Genomic DNA, 23936 nt, shown 5'->3' on the forward strand with positions numbered 1-23936 from the left:
AGCCAATAATCTACTCTTTACTCCGCTACATTTTCAATTGCCTTTCGTTACGAGAACAAGTTTATTATTGGAGAAAGTATCTCAAGGGAGAAAAGAGCACCTCTCCCCCGGTACACAACGGCGTGGGAGAAAAGAAACAGGGCTTCAGAATGCATTGCTACGTTTCCCCGCGATTATAAAAGTAATGGCTGGCCTATGTAGCCTACTATACAGAAGTAAATATGTTCTATAGCTAACAACTCAGTTAACGCAATGACGTCCTGCCAGAGTGCCAACGAGACTAGAGGTATGACATGACACGGAAACTTCCACATATATTAATTTCTGGCCAGCATCGTTCAACAATCACATTGGACAAGGAAAGTAGGCCTACAACTTAATTTACAAGCAAAGCAAATGCACTGGAAATCGAACATACAAGTTAGAAAAAGCCTAGCATTAATTTATGTAGGCTCAATGTTGCAGGACATGACATGAGACGGTCGGCTGAGAAAACAGATAGCCTGCTCTGTCGCTCTGCCCTGCCCGAGTGGATATACCTAGGCTATAGCCTAAATATAGGTCTACTCATAATATAGCCATTGTTTTTAGGTTACATTGTCTGTATGGTGAAGTTATAACCAGACTTCTAGCAATGCAAAGCAGAAGAAGATCAGCTGCAATGTATTGGAAGACTGCTTTTCAATCCATAGACACGTAGCCTAATGCTTATTCTGGCTATGACAAAGTATATTAAATAAAATATATTTGAATTGGGCTTTTAAAATATGTTTGACTATATGATTAGCTTACAGAGGAGGAGAAAAGCAAATAGGCGTAAAGGATACTTTTGTATCCCTTTAAAGGTCCATCAAAAATATAAAAATGTAGGCCTACAAAAAAGTAACTTGTTAGGCCTACTTGAGTAATTTATTAACAAAGTACTTTTTTACTTTTACTTGAGTACTGCAATGTGTATTCTGTACAAGTTCAAGAACCATTCTTATGCATTTTCTGAGTCGTTCGCCTTTATTTTGGGCACAAAATAATTTTGGCTGGTAAAAAAGCACTGTGGCAGGTGGATTTCAAAATTCACCTGCCACAGTGGCTGGTGGCCAAAAAAGTTAACTTCAGGCCCTGGGTATGCAGATTCCCATAGAGGTATGCAGATTCCCATAGAGGGTTAGAGGTATGCAGATTCCCATAGAGGGTTAGAGGTATGCAGATTCCCATAGAGGTATGCAGATTCCCATAGAGGTATGCAGATTCCCATAGAGGGTTAGAGGTATGCAGATTCCCATAGAGGTATGCAGATCACATCATCACATACCCTTCACCATATCTCACGATTGGCATGGGGTACTTTCATCTATCAATGCAAATCAAACCAGCTATTAGGCTAACTGAAATAAACCCATGCCCATCTCTAGAGAGCAGAGATTGCTACCTTAGGGCTGGTGTTGTCCTGGGAGACAGGGTCAAGAGCCATGTACTTCTTCTCCTTGACCACGGCGAGCACATCGTGCAACACACACATTTCTGTCAACGCGCCCCTCAGCGCCGTGCGTACGGAGTCCCACGGCCACAGAGACGGCTGGAACCGCACCATGCCTACACACACACACACACGCACACACACACGCACACATACATACACACACACACACATACACACACACAGACATACACACACACACACACACACACACACACACACACACGCACACATACATACATACATACACACACACACGCACACATACATACACACACACACACACACACACACACACACACACATACACACACACACACACACACACACACACACACACACACACACACAGACATACACACACACACACACACACACATATACATACACACACACACACACACACACACACACACACACACACACACACGCACACATACATACATACACACACACACACACACACATACACACACATACACACACACATACATACACACACACACACACACACACACACAAACACACACACACGCACGCACGCACACACACACACAAACACACACGCACGCACGCACACACACACAAACACGTACATGCGCGCACACACAAACACGTACATGCATACACACACACACACACACACACACACATACGCACACACACACACGCACACATGTACACGCACACACACACACACACACACAGTTCAAAGATAAGACATGGATTTTTCTTGTCAGCAATCTATACATTTTACAGTTACAGTGTGTGTGTGTGTGGACTAATGTTTAGACCTTCCTCCTTTTCTTGTGTGTGTGTGTGTACTAATGTTTAGACCTTCCTCCTTTTCTTGTGTGTGTGTTTGTGTGTGTGTGTGTGTGTGTTTTTGTTTGTGTACTAATGTTTAAACCTTCCTCCTTTTCTGGTGTGTGTGTGTTCGTTCACACCTTCCTCTTCCTCTTGCTCTTGCTTCCACTGGGTCTCGCTACTGGGCGCATCCTCATCATTGGAGTCGTCTGATTGGTTGAAGTCAATCCTCTGAGCCAATCGAGCGAGGCTTTGGGACATGGAGAGGGGCGGCACGTAGGTCTCCACGCCATCCAGTGACACCTCTTGAACCTGCTTCTCACAGGACGACTCGATGCTCACGCGCACCGCTGGGCCTCCGGACATCTACACACACACACACACACACACACACACACACACACACACACACACACACACACACACACACACACACAGAGTGAGAGAAAGACTGACTGAACCTTCTATGAAACCCTACGATGACTCTATACTCACTTGGACACATATCATCATCAACCGTTTTTTTATTCATGGAGAAATTGACTGAGCATCAAGCTCTTTTACAGCAATGCCCTGAGTTACAAAACAACAACAATAATCAAAACAACAAAACAAGAACAATAAAAGATACAAAAGGCAAATAATAATAATAATAATAATAATAATAATAATAACAACAATCAAATAAAATAAAAAAATAAATAGAAAGAAAAGAAGGGGAATGTATAAATAATAATAATGTTATAAAAGGTCTAAAATATCAGTCAAAGCAAGAAGCAATATCATCAATATGTATGTGTACACACACACACACTGTCAAGTCAAGTCAGTTTATTTGTGAACATGTGTGTGTCTCACAAGGTGGTTTATTCTCAAGTTCTGGCGTGCAGTGTACCACTGCAAAAGCAATTGAAGTCATTATTTGAATCACCCGTCACACTTCCAATATAAGCGATACATAATGTTTTCAGAGGTGACGTACATCTTGCGACTGTGCAAGGACAGGAAACATTGTCGGTGCAGAATGCAACCACTTGCAGCTTCGCCTGACACATACACTATTATCACCTGAACTTGCTTCTTGTTCACGTTTACAGGGTACATTTGGTGTAATATGGTGCAAGAGAGAAATAACCATGAAGACCGTGCAAACACAGATAACTTTAGCTCTTAACCCTCAGCCTCGCGCCTAGATCCGGGAACAGCAGAGGCACGGGCCTGAGCTGCGGCTGAACTACAGTGGACTACACGGAGCTACCGTTACGCCATCAAGTAGCACGTGTAGGGCCTGAAGGGAACACAGAAAACCAGGTGCCACTAAATTCCGCTTCGACTAAAGATGCTCAACACATCGCTGACCCTGTCCATGGAGGACTTGAGCTAACGCTAACTCGCCAGTTATACGACTTTTCTGGCTGTTCTACAGATGTTGAATAAGGCGATATTTCTCACCGGGTACAAAAGTCACATGAGGGTTTATGCTCATTAACTTTCAAAATAAAATAAAATCATTCCCACTACACATTTACCTTGATCTGGGTCCAAGAAAACGGAGGCTAATCACTGACAACAACAATTGACTGAATGGGTAAATATTGCAGGAAGTGACATCAAGATCACGGACGTGAACATATCGCGGTTTTACATATTTTTTCTAAGAACTGCAAGAGTTTTAATACTCTCCAGTGCCCTGGTATTTTATTACAGGTTTGCAGTATGTTGACTGTCTAACTAAAGTGTATTAGTGTCATTCGACCATACGTTCAACTGAATACGAATATTAACAGGGCGATTTCAAACAGGAAGTGACGTTATCAAAAGCCTCAAACAGCCGTTTGAAGCTGCAGCGGCGGGTTGTTGTCGTTGGTATGGATGTTGGAATCGCCCTGTCTGGGGCCGTGCTCCAACTTCTCCCCGACAGGGTTGTTGTGGTTCTTCATCTTTGATTTTGGCGAACAATATTGCTGTTTTAAATAACTTGGCACACGGGCAATTGACAATGGAAAGCCAAGGAAGTTGTGTAAGTCTAATCAGTTGCCCTAACTACACATAACCTAACGTTAGCTGCGTTAACGTTACGCTAGTAGTAGCTAGAAGCTAGAATTCTAGATGTCCTAGCTTCTAACTGCAAATTTGTGAAACATCAAGTGAGCAAAATGTTTGTCATAAGCTGGTGTGCGGTGAGCGTTATGGCGCATAATGGCTGCCGAGCATCACCCAGGTGGGTGCTTTTCGCGAGGCTCCCCTTTCTCTATGCCTTGATAAAGAGCTAAATACAAATTGTTATTGTTAATATAACCACTGACCTGTCTGTAAAATTGTAGTAGGATTAACGTTATGTATTGTACTTTCGTGGAGATTTACTGAATGTTAGCTGACCAGCCTGCTTTACTTGGCAGCTTTTACTGTCGGGTCTGGCCACCGACACCCAGCCCGGTGCGCCCACGAGGCGAAAGAGCACAACGGCGGGGGGCGCGCTGCTGAGCCCCAACGAAGAGATGCAGCTGGCCCGCGAGGAGCTGGACCGGCGGCGCAAGCTGCGGCTGCAACAGGTGCGTGAGCAGCAGTGCTATGTATTCGTGTGTGGACGGAGGCAGTAATGTGTGTGTAGGTACCTACCGTAAGCACCAGCGCTGCCTGGCTGTGTGTGTGTGTGTGTGTGTGTGTATGTGTGTGTAGGTGAATACCGTAAGCACCAGCGCTACCTGGCGGTGTGTGTGTAGGTGCACTGCATACCGTAAGCACCAGCGCTACCTGGCGGTGTGTGTGTGTGTGTAGGTGCATACCGTAAGCATCAGCGCTACCTGGCGGTGTGTGTGTGTGTAGGCGCATAAACAGCAGCGCTACCTGGAGGTGTATGTGCGGAAGCAGGTAGTGTGTAATGTGTGTGTGTGTGTGTGTGAATGTAACCTGCGTTGTGTTGAACCTGCGCGATTCAGCCCTGCACACGCCCGGACTCGAACCTGCGAAACAGCAGCACCTCGGATCGGGAGGCGAGCGCGCTAACAGCCCAGGCTACTAGCGTTCAGGCCAGCAGCACTCTTGAGGCGTTGGGGAGTGAGGTTTACCAACGTTCCACAAGCACAGCTAAGCTGGCATCCGTTACATGAGCAGCAGCGCTACCTGGCGGTGTGTGTGCGGAAGCAGGTAGTGTGTCATTTTTGTGTGTGTGTGTGTGTGTGTGTGTGAGGTGCGTGAGCAGCAGCGCTACCTGGCGGTGTGTGTGCGGAAGCAGGTAGTGTGTAATTTGTGTGTGTGTGTGTGTGTGTGTGTTAGGTGCGTGAGCAGCAGCGCTACCTGGCGGTGTGTGTGCGGAAGCAGGTAGCCGGGCGTCGGCGGCAGCAGGAATCTCAGCTGGAGCAGCAGCTCCGACAGGAGTGGACACAGCAGCAGCAGCAGAGCCAGGACACACTGACCACCCAGCTCACACACACACTGACCACCCTGGGACACGCTCACGCCAGCGCCAAGGAGAACGTAAGATATACACACACACTCACACACACACACTCCACCCAGCTCACACACACACACTCCACCCAGCTCACACACACACTCAACACCCAGCTCACACACACACTCAACACCCAGCTCACACACACACTCAACACCCAGCTCACACACACACTCAACACCCTGGGACACGCTCACGCCAGCGCCAAGGAGAACGTAAGATACACACACACACTCCCCACCCAGCTCACACACACACACACACACACACACACACACACACACACTCACTCAACACCCTGGGACACGCTCACGCCATCGCCAAGGAGAACGTAAGATACACACACACACACACACACACACACTCAACACCCAGCTCACACATACACTCAACACCCTGGGACACGCTCACGCCATCGCCAAGGAGAACGTAAGATACACACACACACACACACACACACACACACACACACACACACACACACACTCCCCACCCAGCTCACACACACACTCAACACCCAGCTCACACACACACTCAACACCCTGGGACACGCTCACGCCATCGCCAAGGAGAACGTAAGATACACACACACACACTCCACCCAGCTCACACACACACTCAACACCCAGCTCACACACACACTCAACACCCAGCTCACACACACACTCAACACCCTGGGACACGCTCACGCCAGCGCCAAGGAGAACGTAAGACACACACACACACTCCCCACCCAGCTCACACACACACACACACACACTCCCCACCCAGCTCACACACACACACTCAACACCCTGGGACACGCTCACGCCAGCGCCAAGGAGAACGTAAGATATACACACACACACACACACACACACACACACACACACACACACACACACACCCAGCTCACACACACACACACACACACACTCAACACCCTGGGACACGCTCACGCCAGCGCCAAGGAGAACGTACACACACACACACACTCACACACACTCAACACCCAGCTCACACACACACTCAACACCCAGCTCACACACACACTCAACACCCAGCTCACACACACACTCAACACCCTGGGACACGCTCACGCCAGCGCCAAGGAGAACGTAAGACACACACACACTCACACACACTCCACCCAGCTCACACACACACTCAACACCCAGCTCACACACACACTCAACACCCAGCTCACACACACACTCAACACCCAGCTCACACACACACTCAACACCCAGCTCACACACACACTCAACACCCTGGGACACGCTCACGCCAGCGCTAAGAAGAACGTAAGACACACACTCCCCGAGTGCACACACTCAACGTTGTTGGACACATGCCTTGTCATGTCAAGAGAATATAAAACGCATATACGCTTGTTCATTGTTGGTGTGTGTAGGAGAATGTAACGTAAATGTAAATCCGGTTTCTTGGCCAAGCGTACCGTAAAACTCCAGGCTTTTATTTTCCCAAATCGCCAAACTGCGACGGCTAGTATTAGAGACAGGCGTCTATATGAGACAGGCCTTTAATTCCCTTCACACACAACCTTTCCTCTGCAAAGATGGAAAATATTATCGAATTAATAATTTCAAACACACAATTATTTAAAAAACGTAAACGAAAGATCATATTTTGTCAGTAGCAACCTATATCCGTCCTCTGTCAAATACAGTTGCATTTTCATACCTGACCAAAACCGTTCAGGAATTATTTATGCAGAAGTGGAACGTGGTTATGTTTCATTCTCCCTCCTTTTCGGCACGAATGAAACAGCATGAGAGAGCATGAACTATATCGTTTCTCCCGTATTTTATTTTGCAAATTTGACAAGTCAGCTTACATTTCAAATCATAACCTACCTACATCTTTCTCTTTATCGCCATGGCGGTACGCATTTAGAATAAAGAATAACATTCGTGAACCCTTTTGTTTTGTTGCCAGCATAAAAACATGAAACAAAAGGGATGAATTGAAAGATGTCTGAGTTGGACATATAGGCATAGTTCATATTGAGAAAAGTTATACAATTTGGAACTCTAGCTTTTCCCTATCGCAGTCTTTTAATGCCATCTAATCATAACGTAAGCGTGTGCAGTCTGCACCATACTGGTTTAAACAGACGATCTGACTGATTTTACAAGTTTAAATACAACCCGAAACTAAACAGACCAGGCCTCTATTTGAGACCGGCCTTTAACCCAAACCTGCAGCCACGCCAGGCGTTTAAAAGAGACCGGCCTCTATTTGGGACTCGGCTATTATTTGAAGTTTTACGGTATACAAAGAATTTGGTCTCTGAATTTATCTAATCTGTGAATTAGTAAACACACAGAGCATACAGTGAGGTGAAGCACACACTAACCCGGAGCAGTGAGCTGCCTGCTACAGCGGCGCTCGGGGAGCAGTGAGGGGTTAGGTGCCTTGCTCATGGGCACTTCAGTCGTGCCTACTGGTCGGGGTTCAAACCGACAACCCTCCGGTTACAAGTCCGAAGCCCTAACCAGTATGCTACGGCTGCCCCACATACACACACACACTTGTTCAGGGCTGAAATTTCATTGTGGGTATTGCGCATAATTTGTTCAAGTCCCGCAACTCTAGCCATCATAATGCGAGAAATTACCGCATACACTTTTACAGCCTGTCTGATGACGTTAATATAATCATGAAGTGGCGTGAATGCGGTGCTATTGACCGGACGGATCAACTACCTAGTTGAATTGAATATAGCCTCATAGAGAGAGAGAGAGAACGAGAGAGAGAACCACTTTGCGCTTACGCAAATAGCAACCATGGCAAACTTTTACACCTGGAAAGAGCTCCTTGGTAACTATAGAAAACATAATGAATTGCATCCACATATCCTTATGCACTATGCACAACTTTTATTCGAGTTCGAGTAGGAGAAAATAACACGCATACACACACACTTGTTCATTGTTGGTGTGTGTAGGAGAATATAACACGCATACACACACACTTGTTCATTGTTGGTGTGTGTAGGAGAATATAACACGCATACACACACACTTGTTCATTGTTGGTGTGTGTAGGAGAATATAACACGCGTATACACACACACACTTGTTCATTGTTGGTGTGTGTGTGTGTGTGCAGGAGCCAGACTGGGCGGGGCTTGTCCAGAAGAGGGCGGAGCAGAAGGAGAGAGCTGTGCAGAGACACGCCCACGCCCTCAAGGAGCTGAAGATCCACACACACTCACAGGAGCAGCGGCGCACACGGTACACACACACACACACACTCACAGGAGCAGCGGTGCACACGGTACACACACTCACAGGACAAGGCGCACACACACACACACACACACACACACACACACACACACACACACACACACACACACAGACAGTATACCCACCCCCCACCACCACCCCAGCAGACCTTATAGAGGTACACACACACAGAATTTACAATGCTGCGTGTGTGTGTGTGTGTGTGTGTGTGTGTGTGTGTGTGTTTCAGGCACATTCGAGCAAGGCAGAGAGCTCTGGATGTGGAGAAGGAGAGAGCTGCCACAGTAGCACACCTGCCGCCACCCCCAGCAGACCCTATAGAGGTACACACACACACACACACACACACCTGCCGCCACCCCCAGCAGACCCTATAGATGCACACACACACACACACACACACCTGCCGCCACCCCCAGCAGACCCTATAGAGGTACACACACACACACACACACACACACACACACCTGCCGCCACCCCCAGCAGATCCTATAGAGGTACACACACACACACACACACACACACACACACACACACCTGCCGCCACCCCTAGCAGACCCTATAGAGGTTATCTCTAACCCTAACACACTGACTGTAGTAGCTAGCCTAGCATGGTCATTGAAATCCAGCGTGGTTATGATGCTAATCAGATTTAAGCACAATTTAGTACAACCTGGAAAATCATTGTGTGGTGGTCAATGTTGATATTGTAGTGGGCCGCCACAAATAAGTCAATGTACTGTATGGGAAACACTGAAATCTCTCTCTCTCTCTCTCTCTCTCTTTCTTTGTTTTCTGATTCTGTGGACGCCTTTGACACATTCTGTTACGCTGTTTGGCCTGCTCAGTATTTCCCACAGAATTTAATTGTATTTGTGAGGGGGGGGGGGGGTGAGCAAACATTCCCTGAGTCAATAATATGAGTAGCCTATGAGTAGCTTATAGTTATGCTTGCCTTGCACGAGAAGTCGATATTAAGAAGTAGCTGTAACATAGTGTGCGACAACCCAACAGTGTTCTAACGTTAGCGTAGGTAACCCAACAGTGTTCTAATGTTAGCGTAGACAACCCAACAGTGTTTTAATGTTAGCGTAGGTAACCCAACAGTGTTCAAACGTTAGCGTAGGTAACCCAACAGTGTTCTAACGTTAGCGTAGACAACCCAACAGTGTTTTAACGTTAGCGTAGGTAACCCAACAGTGTTCTAACGTTAGCGTAGGTAACCCAACAGTGTTCTAACGTTAGCGTAGAACATATGCGGTGTACAACCCAAAGTAAAGACACCACATTTTAGATGAGTTGGGGACGTAATTGTCCGCTCAGGCTGACCGTTCTGTGCGTTATCTTCCATTTTCAAAACAGGGTGGCTATTGAGGGCTCTGGCTCCAGTCATTATTGTGGCTACTGGCTATTATTGGCTTGATTTGGTCATGGGCCAACGCTAGAATACGTTTAGAGCACCCGCTATGAGAAGGCAAACAATAAAATAAAAAACAAACTAATCATAGACTGTAAAAATGCGCTACACATGGCACTAAAAACCGAATAGTTTATTTATAGTTCGACTACGGGTATTTCACGTCATGTTCGAATGCATATTTGCAGCAGGACCGCAGGCAGACCGCTCATAGTTAGAGCCGCTGTTATCCAATGAAATTAAGATGCGCTTCAGGGTGACTCCACTCGGTCTCCATGCGCGTTCCCGAGCAACTTTTTCTTCTTCTTGTTATGAGGCAAGGACTTTATGTGCATTATCGCCACCCTCTTACTGGAGGACGACTCTCTTTTTACAGAATATCCAATAAAAATCGACGTTGGTCCATGGTCATTTCCAGCTTTGTAACTTGGCGCATGGTCAGAGCCGACTGGCGCTGGATCCGAGCCCCAGTGTTCAAGATGGCGTTGACTATGAATTGGCCGGATTTACTAGCCTAGCCTCCACCATTCATTTGTATGGAGGGCGGGACTTAAGTCACTCTCTCCAGTTATATATAATACCTCCATGGTTCTAACGTTAGCGTAGACAACCCAACAGTGATCTAACGTTAGCGTGGGGATACTGCTTCTTATACAACCCAACAGTGTTCTAACGTTAGCGTAGGCAACCCAACAGTGTTCTAACGTTAGCGTAGGCAACCCAACAGTGTTTTAACGTTAGCGTAGGCAACCCAACAGTGTTTTAACGTTAGCGTGGGGATACTGCTTCTTATGCAACCCAACAGTGTTCTAACGTTAGCGTAGGCAACCCAACAGTGTTCCAACGTTAGCGTAGGCGACCCAACAGTGTTCCAACGTTAGCGTAGGCAACCCAACAGTGTTCTAACGTTAGCGTGGGGATACTGCTTCTTATGCAACCCAACAGTGTTCTAACGTTCGCGTAGGCAACCCAACAGTGTTCCAACGTTAGCGTAGGCAACCCAACAGTGTTCTAACGTTAGCGTAGGGATACTGCTTATGCAACCCAACAGTCTTCTAACGTTAGCGTAGGTAACCCAACAGTGTTCTAACGTTAGCATAGGGATACTGCTTATGTAACCCAACAGTGTTCTAACATTAGCGTAGGTAACCCAACAGTGTTCTAACGTTAGCGTAGGCGTAGGAAACCCAACCATGTTCTAACGTTAGCGTAGGGATACTGCTTATGTAACCCAACAGTGTTCTAACGTTAGCGTAGGTAACCCAACAGGGCTCCAGAGTGCGACCAAAAAAAATCGGAGGTCGCACAGGTGCGACCAGCTATTCAAGAGCGGAAAAAGGGTCCGCATTGAAACTCTACCTTTGGTTCAATAACAGACACATATTTGGCCAATATCGTGGTTTAAACAAATCACAGATAGTGAAGGGGCGGGACCTCCCCTCTGATTGGCCGTGGCCCAGTGCCTGTGTGTAAATTTTAAAATGTGTGTGCTGCAGAGAGAGAGAGAGGGAGAGAGAGGGAGGTCAGAGACCTGTCAGATAAACAGAGTGGATGTAGTTGCATTACAGTGTGGTCACATAGGCCGAGATAAATGTCCCCTCTCCCCACTGTCTTTCAGCGGCTGGCAGCAGCAAACTGATCAGACGAGCCCGAGATGATGATCAAGTTTATCGTTGCCTACGATAGGCCTAGTGAAACTTCCCTTCACCAAGTTCAGTCCGAAATAATTATTCACCAGAAAAATAGTTTGAACGTAAACCCGACGTACAGGAATGCCACTTGCGCCAAATTTATAGGAGTCATTGCAGATGAAAAGACGTCTTAAAATTGCGAACAATGCATACAACGCGCGAGTTGTGTACACTCATTCTGATGGCATCAATCAATTTAATCCGGTATTTGGCGCAAACCGAATATCGCTGCTACATTTAAAGCCCGAATATTCCCTGCATGTATACAGTGGTCATTTTGTACGGTGAATTGAATGGACACATTTAGATCGAGCATGGCAAGTCATTGCAATAGCCTATAATAATAGGCCTACCATTTTGTTACTGCATTAACCATGTTCTTATTGAAAATTTAAAAATACTAAAATTAAAAAGTAAATTGCATTGTGGGGCTGTCAAATGATTATTGCAATCAGCATTGCAAAATCACATAAAAATCCCCCAGGCTACTTGGAACATCTCTTTAAATTGTGCTCAAATACATTTCTATGGAAGATGCTAGCATGGCGAGCTGGTTTAGCCAAGGCCTAAAGATCATGAAGGATAGTATGTAAAACATTGAGCCATGAGATGTGCAGTTTGAAGCCCTTAAAAGACGTGCACTGTTAATTTACTCACTGTTATTTTTATTTAATACATCTTGAGATGTTTTAAGTTTAAATTTCAGCTCAGTGAAGCACTTAAAGCACCAACACTTCATTAAGTTACTTTTCTTGTAGAATTGTAAATCATAAGTCATAGGACAACCTATATAGGACAGTAATTAAGGATAAAAAGTGAACCTGCTGCGGTGTTAAATGCGATGTGGTGTAAAATTTGGGTGCACCTAACTTTTGTGCTGGTGCACCTAAGAAAAAAAGTTAGGCGCACCAGTGCAACCAGTGCAAAAAGTTAGTCTGGAGCCCTGTCCAACAGTGTTCTAATGTTAGCGTAGGCAACCCAACAGTGTTCTAACATTAGCGTAGGGATACTGCTTATGCAACCCAACAGTGTTCTAACGTTAGCGTAGGTAACCCAACAGTGTTCTAACGTTAGCGTAGGGATACTGCTTCTTATGCAACCCAACAGTGTTCTAACGTTAGCGTAGGCAACCCAACAGTGTTCTAACGTTAGTGTAGGCAACCCAACAGTGTTCGCGTTAGCGTAGGGATACTGCTTCTTATATGTGTGCACATAACTCCACTAGAGAGAGAGATGAAATGAAAGGATTTCATCCATTTAAATAGCACAACATAGAAAATCATTGTGTGGTGGTCAATGTTGATATTGTGGTGGGCTGCCACAAATAAGTCAACGTATGGGAAACACTGCCTAAAGTAAAGACTTTTGGATTCTGTGTGTGTGTGTGTGTGTGTGTAGTGTGTGCTGGAGAGTGGGCAGCAGCCTCAGAAGAAGTTGGTGGCCTTGGAGCAGTTCTCATCCTCTCAGCATCACCTGCCTGGGACCACTGTGGAGACACACACACTGCAGGTACTGCACACACACACACACACTGCAGGTACTGCACACACACACACACACACACACACACTGCAGGTACTGCACACACACACACACACACACACACACACACTGCAGGTACTGTACACACACACACACACACACACACACACACACACACACACACTGCAGGTACTGTACACACACACACACACACTGCAGGTACTGTACACACACACACACACACACACACACACACTGCAGGTACTGTACACACACACACACACACACACACACACTGCAGGTTCACGCTAACTGTACACACACACACACACACACACTGCAGGTACACGCTAACTGTACACACACACACACACACACACACACACACACTGCAGGTACACGCTAACTGTACACACACAAACACACACTGCAGGTACACGCTAACTGTACACACACACTATGTGTACCTGCATAGTATACTATATATAGCTTCATGTTTCACACACACTGTGTACCTGCATAGTATACTATATATAGCTTCATGTTTCACACACTATGTGTACCTGCATAGTATACTATATATAGCTTCATGTTTCACACACTATGTGTACCTGCATAGTATACTATATATAGCTTCATGTTTCACACACTATGTGTACCTGCATAGTATACTATATATAGCTTCATGTTTCACACACTATGTGTACCTGCATAGTATACTATAGCTTCATGTTTCACACACTATGTGTACCTGCATAGTATACTATAGCTTCATGTTTCACACACTATGTGTACCTGCATAGTATACTATAGCTTCATGTTTCTACGTGACCCATCTGACCGTTTGAAGCTGTGTTTGTGAAGCTTGGCTGTGATTAGTGGGTTTACTGATGATCTCGTGTGTGTGTGTGTGCGTGTGCGTGTGTGCGTGTGTGCGTGTGTGATTGGTGGGTTTACTGATGATCTTGTGCGTGTGTGTGTGATTGGTGGGTTTACTGATGATCTCGTGTGCCTGTGTGCGTGCGTGTACGCATGTGTGTGATTGGTGGGTTTACTGATGATCTTGTGTGTGCGTGTGCATGTGCGCGTGTGTGTAATTGGTGGGTTTACTGCTGATCTCGTGCGCGTGTGTGTGCATGTGCCCGTGTTTGGTGGGTTTACTGATGATCTCGTGTGTGTGTGATTGGTGGGTTTACTGATGATCTCGTGTGTGTGTGTGTGTGTGTGATTGGTGGATTTACTGATGATCTCTTGTGTGTGTGTGATTGGTGGGTTTACTGATATCTTGTATGTGTGTGTGTGTGCGCGTGTGTGTGTGACTGGTGGGTTTACTGATGATCTCGTGTGTGTGTGTGTGTGATTGGTGGGTTTACTGATATCTTGTATGTGTGTGTGTGTGTGCGCGTGTGTGTATGTGTGTGTGCGTGTGTGTGTGTGTTGGGTGAGTGTACTGATGATCTCGTGTGTGTGTGTGTGATTGGTGGGTTTACTGATATCTTGTATGTGTGTGTGTGTGTGCGCGTGTGTGTATGTGTGTGTGCGTGTGTGTGTGTGTTGGGTGAGTGTACTGATGATCTCGTGTGTGTGTGTGTGATTGGTGGGTTTACTGATGATCTCTTGTGTGTGTGTGATTGGTGGGTTTACTGATGATCTCGTGTGTGTGTGTGTGATTGGTGGGTTTACTGATATCTTGTATGTGTGTGTGTGTGTGTGGTGGGTTTACTGATGATCGCGTGTGTGTGTGTGTGATTGGTGGGTTTACTGATATCTTGTATGTGTGTGTGTGTGGTGGGTTTACTGATGATCGTGTGTGTGTGTGTGTTTGGTGAGTGTACTGATGATCTCGTGTGTGTGTGTGTGTGTGTGGTGAGTGTGCTGATGATCTCGTGTGTGTGTGTGGTGTGTGTACTGATGATCTCGTGTGTGTGTGTGTGTGTGTGGTGATGATCTCGTGTGTGTGTGTGGTGAGTGTGCTGATGATCTCGTGTGTGTGTGTGTGTGTGTGTGGTGAGTGTGCTGATGATCTCGTGTGTGTGTGTGGTGAGTGTGCTGATGATCTCGTGTGTGTGTGTGTGTGTGTGTGTGGTGAGTGTGCTGATGATCTCGTGTGTGTGTGTGGTGAGTGTGCTGATGATCTCGTGTGTGTGTGTGGTGAGTGTACTGATGATCTCGTGTGTGTGTGTGGTGTGTGTACTGATGATCTCGTGTGTGTGTGTGTGTGTGTGGTGAGTGTGCTGATGATCTCGTGTGTGTGTGTGGTGAGTGTGCTGATGATCTCGTGTGTGTGTGTGGTGAGTGTACTGATGATCTCGTGTGTGTGTGTGGTGAGTGTACTGATGATCTCGTGTGTGTGTGTTGGGTGAGTGTACTGATGATCTCGTGTGTGTGTGTTGGGTGAGTGTGCTGATGATCTCGTGTGTGTGTTTGGTGAGTGTGCTGATGATCTCGTGTGATGTCCAAGGCTGACGCAAAGGCTGCAGCAGAAGAGGAAGCCAGGCGATTGGGCGAGCTGCACCAGGAAGTGACGCGTGATAGGGTGGAGCAGTTGGAGAAGGCGCGGCTTAGAGGAGAACATGCCCTGAAGAAGGAACATATGACCCAGGTGTGTGTGTGTGTGTGTGCCCTGAAGAAGGAACATATGACCCAGGTGTGTGTGTGTGTGTGTGTGCCCTGAAGAAGGAACATATGACCCAGGTACAGACGTGTGTGTTAGTAATTAGTGTGTGTGTTGGTAATTTCATAAAGTGAGATGTGTGTGTGTGTGTTCAGGAGCGACGGCGCATGCTGTATGATTTGGAGCGGATGCAGGCAGCTGATTGGTTGAGAAGGAGGCAGGCCTTGCATCAAGCTCCACCCAGCAGGAACACACACGCCCTGGCGTCCTCACACACACACACACACACACACACACATGGCCTGGCAGATGAACGGCAGAGGATGTTGGAGCACGCTTTCCAGGACCTGTACACCGACGAGAGAAGTACCTACACTCTCTACCTCCTCTCCTCCTCTCCTCCTCCTCTCCTCCTTCTCCTCCTCCTCCTCCTTCTAATCTCATCTTCCTCTCCTCTCCTCCTCATTCTCATCTCATCCTCCTCTCCTCCTTCTCATCTCATCCTCATCATCTCATCCTCCTCCTCTCCTCCTCCTTCTCCTCCTCCTCCTCCTTCTAATCTCCTCCTCCTCTCCTCTCCTCCTCCTCCTTCTAATCTCATCCTCCTCTCCTCCTCCTCTCCTCCTCCTCCTTCTCATCTCATCCTCCTCTCCTCTCCTCCTCCTCTCCTCCTCCTTCTCCTCCTCCTCCTCCTTCTAATCTCCTCCTCCTCTCCTCTCCTCCTCCTCCTTCTAATCTCATCCTCCTCTCCTCCTCCTCTCCTCCTCCTCCTTCTAATCTCATCCTCCTCTCCTCTCATCCTCCTCTCTTCCTTCTCTCCTCCTCCTCATCTCCTCCTCCTGCTATGTGTGTGTGTGAGTGTGTGTGAGCCCGCTTCACTTCATGCTCTGTTTCCATTGGCTGATTGCAGGGGTCAAAGGTGACTTGGTGCTGCAGCTGATGCCAGAGCCGCTTCCTGCCCCCTCTACCAGTAGCCATGGCAACGACCTAGACTTGACCCTTGAGTCTGAGGTCACCCCTGTGGAGGAAGAGCAGGAGCCGCCTGCCGACCTGCCTAGCCAATCACACGGTACGACACACACACACATTATTGCCATCTAGTGAGGGGAAAGCAGTGCCTACTTGTAACCGGAGGGTTGCCGGGTCGAGCCCCGACCAGTAGGCACGGCTGAAGTGCCCTTGAGCAAGGCACCTAACCCCTCACTGCTCCCCGAGCGCCGCTGTAGCAGGCAGCTCACTGCGCCGGGATTAGTGTGTGCTTCACCTCACTGTGTGTTCACTGTGTGCTGAGTGTGTGACTAATTCACGGATTGGGATAAATGCAGAGACCAAATTTCCCTCACGGGATCAAAAGAGTATATATACTTATTATACTTGAAAGTCAGCACAGGTAGATTAGCAGCTTTTGCGTCGTGTGTACGTAAGATCGTGGATTTGTAACATGCTATTGTTTTTAAAGCCAAATCGCTATAATTTAAAGACAGGTTGTAATAGCTAAGTGGGAATTTATAAAAGCATACTCGAAAGGCAAATGTTATTGAAGACGTCATTAAAGGAATGCATCATGGTTTGAAACATTCATTAACAATGTTACCATCCAAAGATACATTTAGAATGGTGAAAACAATAACATAACAAGAACCTTATTTAACAATTGTTTAGTTAAGGCATAACTTGGATGATTATAACAACGCATAACTATCCAAAAATGTTTTATCACCAAGTGAACTGTCCACGTATGTGACAGGCCAGCTAGTTACTAGTTAGCCATGAGTAGCCTATTTGTCTGACTATGTAGCATTCAGTAGCCTACACTTACCATCTTGTTTTGGAATATGAATTTTTGGAGCTGTCTTCCTGCTTTGATAAACATTATCAGTGTATTTGAATGTATAAAAGATTTGAGATTGTCCTCTGATTCCATTGTACTGTTTATTTCACGAGCAAAAAACAAGCTTTCCGTTCAACATAAGATTCGTAGTTTGACTGCAGATAACATTCTTGAACCGTTGCCGCTAAAAACAGCACCCCCTATCGCAATTGAAAATTACTGTACGGAGGAGCTTCCTCCCTTGGCCATTGAAAACAACGTGATTCACGAGCCGCTGGGGTCCGAGGCGTTTATAATGGACTTTAATGAGGGGCTTGAGGAGGAAGCTCCTCCATACAGTAATTTTCAATTGCGATAGGGGGTGCTGTTGGCATTTTGACCTAGGGGAACGATTTTGTTCATTCAAAGTGTTAAAAATAGTAATATTAACAGTAATTTATCAGATTAGTAATTCACTTTATATTTTTTATTTTCTCTAAAATTTTAGGGAGGGTGTTCCTCAATGAAGGAGCCTCCTCTGGTAGACACGCACCCCCTTACACAGACAGACACAGATGTTATATTCAGGAAATTATGGAAATTATTGAAAAGGGAATTGTCTGCGTGTCTGTTTATAGTGTGTGTGTGTGTGTGTATAATGTGTGTTTGTATAATGGTGTGCATGCGTGTACAATGTGTAGGGTTGGGCACCGAAACTCGGTTCTAATATAGCACCGGTGGCAAGGCAAACGATAGCGACTATATCGAACAACAAAAAATTTCGGTGCCTTATTTTGGCGCCACTTAAATATCCGCCTTTTTTTTTATTAGAGGCATAGAGTTAGCTAACAAACACTTCAAGATATATAAACACTAGCTGTAGCTTAAAGCAGAGGGGTTACAGTTAGCTAACAAACACTTCAAGATATATAAACACTAGATGTAGCTTAAAGCAGAGGGGTTACAGTTAGCTAACAAACACTTCAAGATATATGAACACTATATGAGTTAGCTAACAAACACTTCAAGATATATAAACACTAGATGTAGCTTAAAGCAGAGGGGTTAGAGTTAGCTAACAAACACTTCAAGATATATAAACACTAGATGTAGCTTAAAGCAAAGGCATAGAGTTAACAAACAAACACTTCAAGATAAACACTAGATGTAGCTTAAAGCAGAGGGGTTAGTTAGCTAACAAACACTTCAAGATAAACACTAGATGTAGCTTAAAGCAGAGGGGTTAGTTAGCTAACAAACACTTCAAGATATATAAACACTAGATGAGTTAGCTAACAAATACTTCAAGATATATAGACACTAGATGTAGCTTAAAGCAGAGTGGTGCACCATATTGGCCAGTTTGACAGCTCACGTGAGCCCATGCCAAGTAGTCTACTTTAAAGCAAGAGCTCTAGTCGAAATCTAGCGATAACTGTACACAAGCAAAAGGCTATGGAACAACAACAACAGCCTAGTTTACATAAAACTGAATCAAAACACTCCCAACACAGGCATATGCAACATGTTTAAAAACGAACTAGGTGGGAAGACATCAAATGTACTGAAGCACTTGAGAACACACTGGATAAACTTTAGTCCCTCGACATTAGATTTGGCTGCAATAGCCGTTGTCCTTGACCAGCATATGACCTGGCGGGGCCATGGCAAGCCGTTTTAACATTTTATGGCATTTAAAGTAAAGGGAAGCCATCTGCACGTGATCGACCTGAAAGCAGAGGAAATTTTGACGTGTACATCCATGGCAACCATTTTTAAATGTAAAGTTATGGCAAGCCATTTTTAAATGTAAAGTTATGGCAAGCCATTTTTAAATGTAAAGTTATGGCAAGCCATTTTTAAATGTAAAGTTATGGCAAGCCATTTTTACATGTAAAGTTATGGCAAGCCATTTTTACATGTAAAGTTATGGCAAGCCATCTGCAATTAGAGTTATGCCTAGAAGCAATGAAACTACAGGTGATAATAAATTGAATATACAGTTCAATTTCATGTTTGAATTTGTCTTATCAATCAAAAAGCAATGTCTTGCTTTCCACCATTGGTTTGGGCATTTTGTTATAAAGTACTGGTTCAGTCACTGTTTTAGCACCATCATTTTAAAAGTATCAATTTAGCACCGGTATCGGATAAAACCCAAACGATACCCAACCTTAAATGTGTGTGTGTGTGTGTGTGTTTATAATGTGTGTGTGTGTGTGTGTTATGTTTGTGTTTATAATGTTTGTGTGTGTGTGTGGGTCTGCGGAGGCTGTTGGAGTGCATAAGGTCCCAGAGGGAGCACTTTATAATGTGCGTGTGTGTGTATTGTGTGTGTATAATGTGTGTGTGTGTGTGTGTGTGTGTGTGTATGTATATCATGTGTGTATAATGTGTGTGTGTATATATAATGTGTGTGTGTGTGTATGTATATCATGTGTGTATAATGTGTGTGTGTGTGTGTGTGTGTGTGTGTACATCATGTGTGTGTATAATGTGTGTGTGTGTGTGTGTACATCATGTGTGTGTATAATGTGTGTGTGTGTGTGTGTGTGCATGTACATCATGTGTGTATAATGTGTGTGTATGTACATCATGTGTGTATAATGTGTGTGTGTGTGTATGTACATCATGTGTGTATAATGTGTGTGTGTGTGTGTGTGTATCATGTGTGTGTATCATGTGTGTGTGTATGTATATCATGTGTGTATAATGTGTGTGTGTGTGTGTATGTATGTCATGTGTGTGTAATGTGTGTGTATGTATGTCATGTGTGTGTAATGTGTGTGTATGTATGTCATGTGTGTGTAATGTGTGTGTATGTATGTCGTGTGTATAATGTGTGTGTGTGTATGTATGTCGTGTGTATAATGTGTGTGTGTGTATATCGTGTGTATAATGTGTGTGTGTGTGTATATCGTGTGTATATAGTGTGTGTGTGTGTGTGTATGTATGTCATGTGTGTATAATGTGTGTGTGTATGTCTGTCATGTGTATGTCATGTGTGTATAATGTGTGTGTGTGTGTGTGTATGTAGATCATGTGCGTATAATGTGTGTGTGTGTGTATAATGTGTGTGTGTGTGTGTGTGTGTGTGTATATATCATGTGTGTATTAGGGCTTTGACTTTTGCCAAAAATCATATTCGAAGTTTGTTTGTTTATTATTATTAAAATTTGAATATATTCGAATATGTATTAATAATATTTTAACCATTAAATGTCTTCAGTAAGACCGATATTGGTATCAAACTTAAGTTCTATATGTTCTGTCCACCAGAGGGCAGTGTATCAGTCAATGTCAATAGACTACGTGCATGAAAGGCTGAGTATTTATGTGTGTGTTAAAATTGTTATTATTGAGCATAGGGCTGGGCGATAAAACAATAGCGATATGTATCGCAATAGACATGTAATTGATATCAATAAAAAATATATCTTGCATTGTAGTATGTCAAACTCTACCAGAGTAGGCGATAGAAGTAGGCCTACCTCAACACAGACTCTCCTTGCCCCGTGCACACACTCTATCTCTCCCTCTCAACAGGCGCATCCCTCCTCAGCATGCACATGTAATCCAAACATTAATCGTGCAAGAAGACGGCTAAATTGCTATTAAATCCGGTTAGCATCATTAGCACGCTGCACAAATTTGTTCAAAACTGTTGCATTCAAATTGACTGCTAAGTTCTAATCATCTCAATCCCGATGCAAATGGAAAAGTATTTTCCAAGACTCAAACGGGCCTGTCCCAAGGAGAAAAAGTATTCATTTGAAACTTAAACACACGTAGGGAAACTGAACAGTCTAACCAGACTATGATAAACTAGCAAATTAAAGGAAAATTCCGGTTTTTAGCACTTTAAGGCCCTTTTCTGGTTTGTTTTGGATGAACTAGAGTGGTGGACACCGAAACATGTCCTAAAACAACCCTTAACGTTCGTTTTCAAAACTGTGCAACTCACCGAGTGGTTAGTGGAGTTCGTTGACTATTAAAAGCAAATATATCGGCGCAATGTTTGATTCGTATTTGAACATGAAGCATAGACATGAAGCATTACTGGCGCAGTAATATCAACGTGCAATGACAGAAATCAATGGGATTTTACAAAATGGCAAATAAAAGACGACAGAAACTGTATTTCGCTACGCTACTTGTTTTGGAACATCAACGAACACCACTAACCACTCGGTGAGTTGCACAGTTTTGAAAACGAACGTTAAGGGTTGTTTTAGGACATGTTTGAGTAGCCTACTACAGTATGCCCATTGCCAGCCACCCTTAGAAGTGAAAATGCGATTCAAAACGAGTCAGAAAAGTCGAGACAGGACCAATCGTCAAAATTTCGGTGTCCACCACTCTAGTTCATCCAAAACAAACCAGAAAAGGGCCTTAAAGTGCTAAAAACCGGAATTTTCCTTTAAGCAAACGTTACTTTGTTTACAATATTTCCAGGCTTCAACCAGTGCTGCTTTTCATTTAGACTTATCTGCACATTTATTTATTTGAGTGTTTTTCATGATTGTGTTGCCATTTCTTTTCCCTGTTTGCTTTGATTGATAACTGAGGTGATTAAAATCAGAGGAAGGTTAAGTTTAAAATAAAAGTGTCTATTATGTCTATGTGGGAGCTCACTAAGCGCGAACCAGCCAGGATGCTAACTTCACCTACAGGAGCCCAGATGACCAATAATAGCCTTGCTAATGAGCTCGCGATTTTACTTCACCAGGCGTGAAAAAAACCTCGGAATCTGAATTGAAAACAACGTTAACAACCAAATACATTTATAGAAATTATCTCCATAGGCTACAGGTTCGAATATTAAGAGATCCCTAAAATTCGTTCGAATATCTTTAATTTTTTAAATAATCGAATTATATTCAAATAACGAAGTTCGGAGTCAAAGCCCTAGTGTGTATAATGTGTGTGTGTGTGTGTATGTATATCATGTGTGTATAATGTGTGTGTGTGTGTGTGAATAATGTGTGTGTGTGTGTGTGTGTATGTATATCATGTGTGTATAATGTGTGTGTGTGTGTGTGTATGTATGTCGTGTGTGTGTGTGTGTGTGTGTGTGTGTGTGTGTGTGTGTATAATGTGTGTATAGTGTGTGTGTGTATGTATATCGTGTGTGTGTATATCGTGTGTATAATGTGTGTGTGTATATCGTGTGTATAATGTGTGTGTGTGTGTGTGTGTGTGTATGTATAATGTGTGTGTATAATGTGTGTGTGTGTGTGTGTGTGTGTATATCATGTGTGTAATGTGTGTGTGTGTGTGTGTGTGTATATCATGTGTGTAATGTGTGTGTGTGTGTGTGTGTGTATATCATGTATGTATAATGTGTGTGTGTGTGTGTGTGTATATCATGTGTGTATAATGTGTGTGTATGTATGTATGTATGTATGTATGTATATCATGTGTGTATAATGTGTGTGTATAGTGTGTGTGTGTGTGTGTGTGTGTGTGTGTGTGTGTGTGTATATCGTGTGTGTGTGTGTATAATGTGTGTGTGTGTGTGTATGTATGTATGTATGTATATCATGTGTGTATAATGTGTGTGTGTGTGTGTGTGTGTGTATGTGTATATCATGTGTGTATAATGTGTGTGTGTGTGTGTGTGTGTGTGTATGTATATCATGTGTGTATAATGTGTGTGTGTGTGTGTGTATGTATGTATATCATGTGTGTATAATGTGTGTGTGTGTGTGTGTGTGTGTGTAGGCCTGTCGCGATATTCAATAAATCAATTAATCGCATGATAATTAAAATTAGCTCGATAATTTTTCTGGCCACGATAAATGCCATTTGCATGCTTGTTTGTTTTCCTCGTCTCTCTCTCCCTCTCGGGTCCTTAGAGTAACCATGAGTGAACCCTCATGTCAGTCACTTGTCAGTCGCATGGTGTGTGGGGAGGCGGAACTACTGGCGTA

The 23936-nt window shown here is 44.5% G+C and overlaps 2 protein-coding genes across 7 annotated transcripts in view; one reads left to right on the plus strand and one right to left on the minus strand.

The window, feature by feature from the left end:
* med17 (mediator complex subunit 17) overlaps nucleotides 1-3993 on the minus strand; it is a 21240-nt gene extending 17247 nt beyond the window's left edge. The window contains exons 1-3 of the mRNA XM_076283039.1: nucleotides 3811-3993; nucleotides 2422-2647; nucleotides 1427-1590 (exon numbers count right to left, since the gene is read on the minus strand). Coding sequence (XP_076139154.1) covers nucleotides 1427-1590; nucleotides 2422-2647 — 390 coding nt within the window. The 5' untranslated portion in view covers nucleotides 3811-3993. The remainder of the gene's footprint in view (nucleotides 1-1426; nucleotides 1591-2421; nucleotides 2648-3810) is intronic.
* Nucleotides 3994-4133: 140 nt separating this feature from the next.
* Nucleotides 4134-23936, plus strand: part of cep295 (centrosomal protein 295) — a 67884-nt gene continuing 48081 nt past the window's right edge. For 5 of the 6 annotated variants that reach the window (XM_076283032.1, XM_076283033.1, XM_076283035.1 and 2 more), the window contains exons 1-9: nucleotides 4134-4301; nucleotides 4681-4833; nucleotides 5558-5758; nucleotides 8850-8974; nucleotides 9219-9312; nucleotides 13496-13606; nucleotides 16041-16181; nucleotides 16349-16559; nucleotides 17104-17262. In XM_076283032.1, coding sequence (XP_076139147.1) covers nucleotides 4281-4301; nucleotides 4681-4833; nucleotides 5558-5758; nucleotides 8850-8974; nucleotides 9219-9312; nucleotides 13496-13606; nucleotides 16041-16181; nucleotides 16349-16559; nucleotides 17104-17262 — 1216 coding nt within the window. In that variant the 5' untranslated portion in view covers nucleotides 4134-4280. Of the gene's footprint in view, nucleotides 4302-4680; nucleotides 4834-5557; nucleotides 5759-8849; nucleotides 8975-9218; nucleotides 9313-13495; nucleotides 13607-16040; nucleotides 16182-16251; nucleotides 16274-16348; nucleotides 16560-17103; nucleotides 17263-23936 lie in introns of those variants that run through there. The other variant, XM_076283037.1, reaches the window with a different exon arrangement.

Source organism: Alosa pseudoharengus, unplaced genomic scaffold (genome assembly GCF_046254945.1).
Source record: "Alosa pseudoharengus isolate Yale_2024_CS ecotype anadromous, Long Island Sound unplaced genomic scaffold, YU_APseudo_1.1 YU_APseudo_1.1_scf_13, whole genome shotgun sequence".
Taxonomy (NCBI): domain Eukaryota; kingdom Metazoa; phylum Chordata; class Actinopteri; order Clupeiformes; family Clupeidae; genus Alosa; species Alosa pseudoharengus.